Here is a 13,908-nt window from a genome sequence, read left to right as displayed (position 1 = left end):
ACCACATACCATACAATCACATAGCATACATACTACCGGGCAATTCTGGGGCGCCCTTCCTACCCATGTCAAGCCATTCTGGGGTGCTGACCTACCCATGTCAAGCCATTCTGGGGTGCTGACCTACCCATGTCGAGCTATTTTGGGGCGCCGACCTACCCATGTCAAGCTATTCTGGGGTGTTGACCTACCCTCCGGTCTATCTCAACCGAACACGGGGACTATTTCACCCTTACTACTAACACATAATATCATATCATAATCATGTTGTCAGACATATCTGGGGTATCCGACCTACCCATTGGTCCTAACGACCGAATCGGGAACTAGTCCCCTTCTACTGATACTATCTCACATAACATGGCAACTAGCAAACTAGCATACTCACATATCTAGCAATCTAGCATTCTCACATATCCAACAATAACAGACCAGACAATTATCACAAAGATAACCATCCAAACTAACAATTACTAGTGGGTCGGCCTTGGTGCCTTAGACCTACTTCTACTGGAAGGTAACTTACCTCGATGTCGTGTAGCGTCTGACTGTCCTTGGTGTGAATGTCGGCTCTCCTCGACTCCTCAATCCCTACACGACAACCTTCAAGTCATCAAACTTAACATACAACCCTAACCAGGGTCAATACCAAAACCAGGCAAAGTCACACATTGGTCAAAGTCAACAATCAGTTGACCTGACTCGCCGAGTTGGTCTACCAACTCGTCGAGTCCATACTTCACTAACCCGATCCAACCCCGACTCCACTCGTCGAGTCTAGCAAGAACTCAACGGGTTCTCCTTTATTCAAACCATCAGGATCATCTTCATCCGACTTGCCGAGTTCTTCCTTGAACTCGGCAAGTTCATCTCCCTTATAAGAATGTGTCCGGTCTACGACTCGCCGAGTTGTATGAACAACTCGTCGAGTCCATCTTCAAAGATTGGGAGATTGCCTTGGACTCGCCGAGTCTGTTCATACACTCGTCGAGTCCCATGATTCCCAGGTCCCGTTTCGTGTCTAAACATCTACGGGACTTTCATCTCTAACAACTGGTCCATCCACAGAAAGGATTTGGTGGTCATTACACCGCGACTCGTCGAGTCCCAAGAACAACTCGTTGAGTCCATCCTTGACCACACTATACAGTCAATTTAAATGGGTCTTAACACCACAAAATCATAGATCTGGCCTCCTAATGTCCATTTCATACGTAAAGTTTCCAACTTGGAGCACATGCAAGGGGTCTATGGCCCAAAAAGCCATAAAAGATGGCCTCCAAGGTGCATGGGGTGTTCATGGAAGCAAAATGGGCAATTTTGTGCCATAAAACCCCCCAATAGACCTGGATCTAAAGCATACACGGACTTCCAACACTTGATCCCGAATACAACCTCTCTAGGGCTTAGAAAGATGTAGGAAAAGGCCCAAAATCAAGATCTATAAACAAAGGTTCAACTTCATACCTCTAACAAGCTGAAAACGAGCTCCAAACTTTGGATCTTCTTGTTTCCCCTTGGTCTCACAAGTCTCCTTCTCCTTTCCAAGCTTCAAACACAAAAAGTAGCACCATAAGGCTCAAGAACACAATAAGAACGACTAGGGTTTCGATATACAACTTTTTGGGAGTGATAGGGATGATGGAGGCTGAGATAAGGCGTTTAAATAGGCTGCAAACCCTCAAATTTAGGGTTTTACTCAAACAACACCTACTCACTGAGTCAGTCTTCCGACTCGTCGAGTAGGCCACTTAAATTGTCCGTGGATCTCAACTCTACTTGACGAGTTGGGCCTCCAACTCGTTGAGTCCTAGAGAAAAACACAAGAAATGCTTGAATTAACTACGTACCAGGAATCGGGTGTTACAACGTCAATCCAAAATATATGCGTGTGTGGACGTCATATCTCGCAAACTACCACCAAATCTAGCATAAATTTTACTACTTTGAAATACGGTATTTCGGGAGTTGATGATCCTTTTACATTTTTTATAAAAAAAATCTTATTATCTTTATTAAAACGCTCATGTATATTGGTTTGTTTACTCAGGTAAATAGCCTTATAATTAGGGGGTGTTTGAGATTGCTTATATAAGGTGTTTATTAACTTATTGCTGTTTAACACCGCTAATAAGCAGTTTTTAGTGTTTGGATGGATTAAAAATAAAAGTTTTGATAGGTTAATGTGTTCTAATTTATTTAAAATAACTTATGACTTATTTAAACCAATTTATAATATCAACCATATCGTAACTATATGTATGTATAAATCATACCCTTATCTATCATTTTTCATTTATAAGCAGAATTTATCAAACGTTAAAAAACAACTTATCAATTTATTATGTTTTAATACCGGGTAAATTAATGCAAACATCTATTCTAATAAATGAATGTTTTTTTTTGCCACACGTTACACTCTCATTTAATTTGCCAAATGTCATTTTGTGGTTATTTTGAATTAATTTCTTTTCCACATGTCATTTTATGAGTTTTTTTTTTCTATTTTAATAAATTCCATATTATATTTTAGTGTAATAATTTCAATAAATGTAGTAATAAATGAATATCAATTTCATTAATAGGCATACCTTCTTATTTCAAAATTTCCAAATTAAAGTTTATTAGTTTATTTATTTAAATTTAAAATACTAAAAAACCAATTTTTATAATTCGTTATTTTTCTTATTTCCCTATTAATTCAAAGTTCTTCAATATTTAAACATTTATATTTAATTTTCTTAATTAACCCATATAATAAATGGGCCTTACACCTAGTTTTTAATAAAACTAATACATACAGTTTTAATAAACTTCGTTTTAATAAACTTCGTTTTAACGTCCAAAAAACTAATAAACACTTTTACAAATAAAATTTAAATAAACAGTGACAAACAACTTCATAAATACATGTATAATGATTAATGAGTTTTGCTGGTAAATTAGGTCAATTCTGATTTCGGACCCAACGATTTTGGGCTTCAAAAATATGTAACATTGTAGCTTGTAAACTCTACGTGTGCCATTTGTGACCCGACTAATCCATTTGCCAGGTTTCGGCTGAACATTCCGGCACCGGCGACGTACGCATCGATCCTCTCCGCCGCCGGCTCTCAACTCGTTAGGCCAGCAGTCACCATCTTGAAGCTTCTCTTCTTACTCTCTTCTATGCCTGTTTAGTATTTTTCAGAATACGAGATAAAGTTCACTTTATCTTACTCTCTTCTTGAAGCTTCTCTGCTTACTCTTATCTTACGCATCGATCCTTGTAGGTTTTTCATCATTGTCGCTGAATTGATCCATATAAAGTTACAAAAAAACTAAAGACTGAATTATTTTTTCGTTTTTGGTTATTTTTCAGTTCAATTAAGTACACGATATTTCTAAATTCTCCATCTTCATGGAGTCTCAGCTAGAGCTAGGGTTTAAGGAAGCAACAAGCAGTGAGATTTTTGGAGAAGGAAACTATAAGTTGGTACCATGGATAAGTTGGGATGATTGGAGTTTCGTGAGAGAATCTCTGTTTTCTTCTTCCCCAGCCTCCATAGATTTGGCTCTTCGAAGAGTAAGAATCCATATATACAAAAGACTATGTTGACCATATGGCAATGAATTTATTTTTGTTTTTTCTTTCATTTTTTTACCAGATATCTGCCTGGCGAAGCAGAGGATGCCTTCCTATAATAATTGAAGTGACTGCTTCCATTGTTGAAATCCAACAAAAGGATTCTTACTTTAGGTTCATTTTTCCTTTTTCCATCCAACAAAGCTAAAAAATGGAATTCTTTTAGTATGAGATTTGATGTTTTCTCAAATATTTATGCATATGTTTTGTTCACTTCAGGGATAGTCTACCTGAAAGTGATTTACTAGCAGATGATATGTTGACAATGTTATATTGTATGACCATGATAAGGTAAATACTTCTTGATAATTTTGATGGATTATGGATTATGGAGTATATAATGCACTTACTGAAACATAAAATTGAAGGTTAGTGAATGGTATTGTGGAGAAGACTCGGAAGAAGAATGAGGTTTCAATTGGAGAGGCTGCTGATGTAATTGGCATTCCTCGTATGCTCATTGATATTCGTCATGGTAAGGAATTTAGATATGCTGAATATGCAATGGGAGAAAAGACGTGAATACCCTCCTTGTATGCTGATTGATATTCGTTATTTTTTTCTTGTAGAGTGTTCACATCGTGATCTTCCTTCACTAAGGCTTGTTCGCCTTGCATCTACAAAGGTATATCAAATAGTCAGCTGTTTGATTGTTTAGCAAATTCATGTTAATCTTTAGAACTAATAGATAAAATGACTAAAAAGGACATTATTGTGATTTGTGAAAGAAAATGAAAGATAGTTACTATTTAACAATCAAACTAAAGGTATGAAACTGATTATTTGACCCCTAAGTAATCGAATAATCAAAAACTAAATATGAATATCCATCATTAAGACTTTATTATTATGACTTCAAGCTGCAATAATTAGATATTCACTTCCAAAATGCGCATCCAATCATGCCCTAAAAGTGGAAGATAACGATTCAAGAGAATGCATTTAACTGATATCTCTTATAGTTATTTATTTAGTTGTTTGTTTTGGAATATAACAAGCAACTTTAAACTTTGATTATACAACCTATTATGTATTTAATGTTCTCATTACATTCAAGTTTAACCAGATGTACACAATTTCAGGCTCTTGATTGGTTGAAAGCTTATTATTGGGAGCCCCAAAAGATGGCAATTCCATATCCTAATGATAGAAACACAAACTTTGGAAAAGAAATCAAGTCTAAGATACGTGAATTAGCCTTCTGTTTGGATGTGAAGCAGGCTACAAAATCATCGTCTCCTGTAGTTAAAGGGAAACGTAAGTATGCATTCTGATTTTTTCTCATCACGTGTTGGCTGAATAAAGTGTTGCTTTGATAAATGAATTCTGAAAAGGATTTGAAAGTTAGGACTCAATGAGGAAAACCTCATTTCCTTGACTTTCTTTATTATGTCGTTCTTTTTGCATTAAGTCAAAAAGAAGCACCCTTGTATAACCAATTAAATTGATTGAAACATGATATAGCATAATTTAAGTCAGTTGCATAAAACACGGGTGCAAATTTTTTAACCTATTTCAGTTCTTTTTTGTTTATGGAATGAAAGAAATACAAATTTATTTTATTTATTTGGGCTTAGGCATCAAATATAATGAGCATCTATGCGGGCGTAATAAGTTTCTGTCACTTATGGCTGTCAAGATTCAATCTTCTAAACCTTCAGGCAAGGCCATCATCATCTACATTTACATTGCATTGTGAATTGTATTTGTATGCTCAATTGTTAGTTCTTCTTTTTCCTAATAATACTTATATGATTTTCTCAACCTTTGGGGCTAAAGGCAAGAAATAGCAATGTACTTTCATTTAATTTTATACTTGGGTAGATTTTTTAAAGTATAGTGTTAAGTGTTGTAATAAGAAGAAATGAAAGTAGGATGCTATTATAAACAAATCAATGAAAGTACATTGCTATTTCTTGCATTTAGCCCTAAAAGTTATGAAACTTAAAATATTGATAAACAGATCTCCATTTCAAACTAAATAAATGTTTTCTTTTTCTTTTTGTCAACAATATGAAATTGCACGAGGAGAAGCGTTTTCCTCTATGGTTCCTAATTTATAATATATCGAGTAGATTAAAGTTTTTGTCCACATGCCATATCACTTTTTTTGCATAAGATACAAAAGTTTATTTTTTCTTTTTGGTGCCCTAAATTACTGTTTGGAGATGGAAATTGGAAAAGGGGAAATAGCTTTTGAGATAGGAATTGAAGAGTTAGTGAGGCCTTTGAGTTTAAAAGAAACAGACATGTGATTGTTTGAAGTTTGAACTTGGTTTGAAGTTTAGGGTTCTTAAAAATTAATGAGATGAAGAGTACAGAGACAAGGGCAAAATGGTCATTTGCTCAAATTTAATGGCCCATGGACGAAAGGGTGGATGACCAAAAAGTGATTTAGGGATGAAAAAAAGCAAAAAAGTCAAACTTTTGTTCCATATCCAATAAAAGAATAAATTACTTTCCTACTTTCCTATTCACTATAAACAATAATATTATTCTTGGCTAAATGCACTATACTTCCCATAAAAAAGAATAAATTACTTTCCTATTTTCTGCAATTTGCCTTATTTCGAATGTTTGTTGATGGTTGTTTGTACTTTATATCTTGAAGGTTCTAAGAAACATATAACCAAGGCACTGAAGAATGTTATCAAGTTATATTCTTCCTTCCCTTCAGAAGTGGTGTCTATTTTGTTGGAGTTCTTGCTGAAGGCACTGGAATCTGCTGATGTGGCACTTGATGATTGGAAGCCTCTAATTATGAAGCTGTCAAATAAAGTACCTGAGATGCTTCTAAGTCTTCTCAAAGCAAATCTTCAAATGATCGAGACCCAAGATGCTCTAACACATGACTCAGGTAACTTCATCTAATCTCCAACTATGATACAATCTGTGTTTACAGATTATATTTTAAATCATTAATTTTTTTTTTCAATTTCTTATATTTTAATTATTATAGCAGGCGAACACCTAAAACCAGACAACAAATCTCGATACCATGAAACCGAGAATCTTTCCCGTTTATTCTCATGGCTTATCGGAAACCTCAAAGATCTAAACAATTCTCTCCGGAAACTCACGTTTCTAGAAACTTCCGGAACCTCAAAAGACAAAAGTCTCCCAAAGTCCGCTCTCATGGATCTCCTACGCAAATGTCTCCTTGTCCCTTCACTCGGCAACACCCACCTAACAACCGCCACCTCAATTCTCGCACAAACCACCGCTAACAACACTTTAATTGAAAAACTAAAAAAATTAGCATCTTTACATACATCAAACACCGGAATCACGTATTCCGATTCCGGCTGCTTTTACGACCAGGAAGAGGAATCCATTCGTGAAGCCGCTAATAAGTTTGAGTTGATTAAACGGAAATTATCACGGAAAAATGAATTGAAAATCGGGGAGAATGGAAAGAAGGGTGGGAGATGGAATGTGGTGAAATCGTGGAGGCCGTGTCCTATTGGGATGTTGCCTTCGGATTTTGGTTCTTCGGGTGTTGTTCCGGTTCTTGAGATTGTTGGTGGTTGTGAAGAACAGAGGGTGTTAGTGGAATGGAATGAGAAAGGGGGAGAAGGAGAAGGAAAGAGGGAAGCCGATTGTTCGGTTGGAGATTTGGATGATTCCGTTGTTAAGAAAGTTAAAATGAGTGAAGAAGAAGACGATGATGGAGTTGGAGTTTTGGGAGGTGTAGAGAACCGGTTGATGATTGGTGGAGTGTGGAAGAGGGTTACACATGATGAAGTGGTTAACATTGCTTCGTCTGTTAGGATTTTGGTTTAGTGTTAACAAATTTTGGTTTTGTTTATGTAATAATATTTTTGAATGTTTGGTGGAAAAGAATAGGATTTTGGCTTGGTGTTTAACATAATCATGGAATCAGTTTTGATCACAAAAGAAGGTTTTGGATGGTAAGTGTTTAAAATCAGATAACTATCCGTGATAACGGTTTGTAGGAGATAATGTTTGAATTTGATTCGGTTGTAATAGTTAGGTATATTTATTTGGTAACTTTTGATTGCTTTATAGTGAACTACAAACCAACCTATATCAATGTGCTCAATCCTTCGTTAAATTTTGATTGGTTAATAGTATATTTATTCTGTTTAATTTATAGGTTCACAAGCTCATGGACATGATTGTTTCTGTTGTCGAGTTTTTGCAAGATTCTTGGGAGTCGGCTATTGGAATTATATTGCATGGTAGGTGGTATTGGATAAAACACAGTTTGTTTGATAAAATGTCAGAGAGAAATATGTTGATTACTCCGGGTGATTACAAAGAGACAATTAGTTTGTTCTATTTGATGATTGATGAAAAAAAATGTTTTAAGACTGCTCAAGTCAAGGATTATCCGATAGGGAAGGATGTGTTGTATGATTACATGACGACCATTGGGTTTGAAGGGAATAAGTGTGTCAAAAGAACTTTCTTGGACATGTTCATCAAATGTAGAAAAGATGGATATTGGAAGACTCGTGTTTGAATGATGTTATCACGTGGAATATAATGGTTTGTGGATATGTATCAAAGAAACGCTTCAAAAGGGCATAGAGGCTTATAGATGAGACGATTGTTCGAAATATGAGGAATACAATCCTATGTGTTTATGCTCAATATAGGCAGTTAGAAAGCTTCCATATGTGATTAGATTGAAGTTGATAGGAGAGTTTATACCTTTGTTGTTGGAGATACTTTGGCTCTATTTCTAGTTGAAAAACTAGCCTTCCGTTGAAAAAAATCTGAAAGCTTTTGCCAGATAAGCTAGTTAGTAACTAGAGCTCACAAAGTAATATTTGATAAACTAACCGATAAGTTGGGTTCGAAAAGAAATGAGGTATGTCGACCAAATAAGGCTTAAAAACTGCTGTGCGTGTGCTGCGTGACGCATCACTAAACCAACTGCTTCAAACCACTTCGCGCCTTACTTTAACTTACTGCAACAGTTTGCAGACGTTAAAAAACAAACAGACTTTTTATTAAATGTTGTAGTCTTTTGTTCTACCTCTTCTGCTATAGAGGATTGCAGAGGTGGTCCGCAGACATTAGACATTTTCGCTTCGGAAAAACAAACAGCACCTGAGTTACAAGGAATATTGTTCGGTTACATTTGGCATACTAGCCGAAAAACTAGCTTTTGGTTGAAAAACTAATGACAAACTAGTTAGCAACGAACAAAGTAATATTGTTCGGTAAAAACTAGTTTATAACTTAGATGGAAAGTATAAAATGATATAGAAAGACGTTTAGATGACTCCATGAAGAAGACGTACTATATTGCATCCTAACCAGACATCAATTCCCGAAACAAAAACTAGACAACCTCGAAGAGGGCGGCCAAGGACAAGAGTAGTCCCAGTAATGGAAGCACAGACCCCGTCTGATCAGCAACCACCAACTGAACCAGGATTGCCTATGAACGCAACAACATTAGAACAAATAATAGCTGATCGCCTTGTCATTGCCCTAACATAAGCATAAGCAGAAGCAATTCGAAATGCTGCATCTGGAGTGGGAGATGAAATGAATGGAAACGGTTGTGGTAGTAGCTCTCGAGGAGATGTTAGAGGGCCGCAAAGATCTTGCAGTTATATAGATTTCATGAACTACAAACCCAAAAATTTCTATGGGAATTAGGGCATAATTGGTCTGACAAGATAGATTGAGAAGATGGAATCCGTCTTCTGAATAAGTTTATGTCCCGATGACTGCTAGGTCTGGTTTGCTGTGTGTACACTTATGTATTTAACCCTCACTTGGTGGAATGACCAAGTGAAAACTCTGGGCATTATCCTACAAACTCATTAACATGGGGAGAACTGAAAATAATGTTGGAGGAAGTATACTGCCCAAGGGATGAAGTTCAAGCCTTGGAACAAGAACTATAGAATCTGAAAATGAAAGGCCTGGATATCAAGACTTACACAACCAGGTTTAATGACCTTTCACTACTATACCCGACTCTAGTAACCCCAGAATACAAAAATATAGAGCATTATGTTTGGGATTTGGTGCCATAAGTAAGGGAATAGTGATGGGGTCACAATCAACAAATTATGAAAGCGATAGAAACTTGGCAAACCGTTTGGTTAAGAATGAGCTCAGTCGGGGAACAGTGAGTACTAAGCTTGAAACTTCCAAGTCTGAAACCAACAAGCGCAAGACCGGAGGTTGGGATTTTAGGCAAACATATAATGAGGAAGAAACAAGGGAATGGAACTATGTACGCAACAACTACGATAGCCAGTCCAACCCCAGTTCATCGGTCAAACAATACTGGTATATACCCACAATGCAACAAGTGCCTCAAACATCATCTTGGTGAATGTTATTTCTACTCCAAATGCAAAAAGTTTGGGCACACGATTGGTTATTGCAAAAACACAGGGCCAACTGCGAGGAGCACCCAGATGAATGCAAGTTCAAGTGGAAATGGTGGTAGAAATTGTTACGAATGTGGTGGATTGGGACTTTTCAAACATAACTGCCCGAAATTGAAAAATACCGGTGTAGGGCTCGTGGACGGGCATTTGTTATTGGAAGCAAGGAAAAGATTCAAGATCCTTCAGTGGTTATTGGTATGTTCCTCATCAATCACCTTTATGCTACAGTTTTATTTGACTCCGAAGCTTATAAGAGTTTTATAACACCGATATCTAAACAACTATTGAACCACGATTCCAACAAATTAGATGTAGCGTATGAGGTAAAAGTAGCAAATGGCAAAATAGAAAGTACTACTGAAATCCTAAGAAACTGGCTTCTAACATTGAACGGCCACACATTCCAAGTCGACCTTATACCAATGCCAATTGGGAGCTTCTACATCATGATTGGTATGGATTGACTATCTCCTCACCATCCAGAGATCATGTGTTACGAGAAAGTGGTAAGGCTACCTTTACCTGATTGAGAAACCCTGACCATTTATGGTGCCAAGTCAGGTAAAATCTCAAACTCGTGTCTTGTACAAAAGCTCGGAAATATCTACACAAGAATTGATATGCCTTTTTGGCTCCTATAGTAGATAAGAAGAGTAAAGTGAATGAAATCAAGAATATACCTCAGGTATGTGAATACCTTGACGTTTTCCCAGAAGATTTACAAGGGCTACCACTAACCAGACAGGCCGAGTTTAGAATTGACCTAATCCCCAGAGCAATGGCAATAACTAAAGCACCCTATAGATTGGTTCCGTCCGAGATGGAGAAACTCTCGATCCAACTACAAGAACTTCTTGACAAGGGCTTCACCAGGCCAAGTTTTTCGCCTTGGCGAGTGCCAATATTTTTTGTCAAAAAGAAACATGGGTCGTTCCGAATGTGCATCGACTATAGAGAGCTAAACAAACTGACCATCAAGAACTAGTAACCCTCCCTAGAATTGATGATTTGTTTGACCAACTACAAGTATCTAGTTATTACTTAAAGATAGATCTAAGATTTGGGTACCATCAACTCAAGATACTAGAAGAAGATTTACCAAAGACTGCATTCAGGACCCGATACGACCATTAGGAGTTTTTGGTCATGCCTTTTGGGATGACTAATGCCCCATCAGTATTCATGGATCTCATGATCGAGTCTGTAAACCATATTTAGACAAGTTTGTGATAGAATTTATTGATGATATTCTGATCTACTCACAAACTAAGGAAGAGCATGGACAACACTTGCTGTTAATCTTAGAATTGCTGAGGAAAGAGAAGTTGTACGCCAAATTCTCTAAATGTAAATTTTGGATTACACAAGTACAATTTTTGGGGCACATTGTAAGCAATAAAGGAATTCATGTAGACCCTACAAAAATCGAAGCGATCAAGAATTGGGAGGCACAAAAAACGCCAACGGAGTTGTGCCAGTTTTTAGGCGTTGCGGGCTACTACTAGAGATTTATTGAAAAATCCTCAAAGATCGCGAAGCCTCTCACTGCTCTAACACAAAAAGACATAAAATTTTATTAGGGGTGATAAGCAGGAAACTGCATTCCAAAAGTTGACACAAATGTTGTGTAGTGCACCAATCCTATTTTTACCCGAACGAACATATGATTTTGTCATATATTGCGATGCATCAATTCAAGGATTGGGGTGTGTGTTAATGCAGAGAGAAAAGGTGACCGCATATGCTTCACGACAACTCAAGACCCATGAAAACAACTATACGACCCATGATCTTGAGTTGGGAGCGGTAGTTTTTTCATTAAAGATATGGAGATATTATTTATACGACACGAAGTTTATTATTTACACTAACCACAAGTCTTCAACACATATTTGATAAAGAAAGAATTAAACATGAGACATCGAAGGTGGATCGAGTTACTAAATGACTATGAATATGAGATTCGGTATCATCAGGGCAAGGCAAATGTTTTGGCGGACGCGTTGATCCGTAAAGAAAGTGTGAAACCTTGTCGAGTAAGGGCTCTGACCATGAAAATCCTTTCCAATTTTGTCGCTCATATTTAAATAGCTCATCTTCAAGCTCTGAAAGAAGAAAACATTGCAGAAGAATTGGTAAGAGGGATGACTAAACAGTTTGAACTAAGAACTTATGGGACTCGATATCTCATGGACAACATGTGGAAGACAAAGTTTGGCGACATCCGAAGCTTAGTCTTGGACGAAGCTCATAAAACGAGGTACTCTGTCCACCCGGGATCAGTCAAGATGTATGCAGATTTGAAGAAATTGTATTGGTGGCCTAACATGAAAGCCGAGATTGCCACTTACATGGGCACGTGCTTAACATTTTCTAAGGTGAAAGCGGAGCATCAGAAGCCATCAGCATTACTCCAACAACCTGAGATTCCTAAGTGGAAGTGGGAGCAAATCCCAATGGATTTTATCATGAAGCTACCTAAGACGCCTAGTGGTTATGACACCATCTGGGTAGTGGTCGACAGGTTGACTGTCACACCCCCGAACCAGACGGCGGAAATGTCCGAGGGCTCGCGTGACTTTAATTGAATATCATCACAATGAATATACATGAATCATAACATAAACATCACCATGCATCAGTATATTACAACTGGAATTGTTCACATCAAGTACATTGTTTTAACATTACACATTCATAACGTAAATTGTTTGAGTGTTTTCAACAACATAACATCCTAACATTACTTCATATTACCCTTCCGCTTACCTGTTACCTGAGAATACAAGTTATTTTGGAAAAACGTCAACATATGAAATGTTGGTGAGTTCATAAGCAATGTTGTGATAAAATGATTTGTGTAGTTTGTAAAACCCAGAAAATCTGATAATTTCTGAAAAGACTTTTGTTTATAAAAGTGTGAAGATCCATAAGTTGATGCATGAATGATTTCAAAACCATATATATGAAGGGTATTTTGTATTATAGTTATAAAAATTTCGAGCGAGTAGTATTGAATTCCCCGGAAAACCCGATGTTTTCCGATTTCGAAAGGTATTCGTGATTACTAATTTTTGTATCGTCATATTGAATGAATATTGATTACTCCACCTTGAATATCGTCCTAATTCCGTCTACTTTGATTTCTCATAAGCCTTAGCGAACGAAGAGAAGAGGAGCACTATGTCTTGCTACTATCGTAAGTACCTTAGGCTGTCGGGGATGCGAAAGACACGATGGTCCAACTCGCATTTGATTACTTTGACCTTACTAGCCTTACTAATGGGCCACTAGGGCCCAATAGCACATAAAAGCTATTGAAAGTCCCTTTACACGGAATTGGGTCATAGGAGGCCCAATAACATATAAGCGTTATCCCTTTGGGCCTAAAGATCATTTTGATGGACTTACAAGATCCAACAAGCATGATTTGGAACTTTCAAGCCCAAAGTTTGTAAGTTTACTCATCGTAGTTATCGCATATCTGTTGAAGTGTTTGATTTAACGTTTGTTGTTTTTGTATTGATTCGAGACCGAATCGATTCGTTTATAACGATATTTGGAGTTAAACGTGTATTCGTTTTCCGTTTTGTCGGTAGTCGTGGATTTTGTATTTTGACTTAATGAATTAATTTGTTTAAAAGGAGAAGTTTGACCTTTTCACTACCTTTCCTTTTATAAAAATAAAAATTTTAGTCATTTATATAAAAGAATTTCATTTTTAGTCCTTAAAACATTTTCTTGACACTTTTGCATCATAAATTTGTTGAAAAGATAGTTTTAACCGAAAATTTATTTTGTTAACAGATTCAGCCCTTCCAGAATGGTATTTCTCCGTTAAAACCCTATTTTCGCAACTTTTACAGTTTTGGCCCAAAATCCAAAAACTTTACATTTTTG

General features: G+C 36.8%; 1 protein-coding gene across 3 annotated transcripts; it reads left to right on the top strand.

Moving 5' to 3' along the window:
• Positions 1 to 2,952: 2,952 nt before the first annotated feature.
• LOC145086448 (las1-like family protein) lies at positions 2,953 to 7,673 on the top strand. 3 transcript variants are annotated; one of them, XM_079024207.1, is made up of 10 exons: positions 2,953 to 3,268; positions 3,362 to 3,565; positions 3,648 to 3,739; positions 3,845 to 3,916; positions 3,994 to 4,100; positions 4,195 to 4,250; positions 4,708 to 4,882; positions 5,203 to 5,286; positions 6,237 to 6,482; positions 6,588 to 7,673. In XM_079024207.1, the coding sequence occupies exons 2-10, from the start codon at positions 3,401 to 3,403 to the stop codon at positions 7,406 to 7,408; spliced, it is 1,818 nt and encodes a 605-aa protein (XP_078880333.1). In that variant the 5' UTR covers positions 2,953 to 3,268; positions 3,362 to 3,400; the 3' UTR covers positions 7,409 to 7,673. The 3 variants fall into 3 exon arrangements, with proteins under 3 accessions (XP_078880333.1, XP_078880332.1, XP_078880334.1); XM_079024206.1 differs by having other exon boundaries at positions 2,954 to 3,268; positions 6,585 to 7,673; XM_079024208.1 differs by lacking the exon at positions 5,203 to 5,286 and having other exon boundaries at positions 2,954 to 3,268; positions 6,585 to 7,673.
• Positions 7,674 to 13,908: the final 6,235 nt, after the last annotated feature.

Source organism: Lactuca serriola, chromosome 2 (genome assembly GCF_051521515.1).
Source record: "Lactuca serriola cultivar US96UC23 chromosome 2, Lser_US96UC23_V15, whole genome shotgun sequence".
NCBI classification, from domain to species: Eukaryota; Viridiplantae; Streptophyta; class Magnoliopsida; order Asterales; family Asteraceae; genus Lactuca; species Lactuca serriola.
The sequence above is the reverse complement of the archived record's forward strand: the minus strand, read 5'-3'. Positions and strand labels throughout refer to the sequence as shown.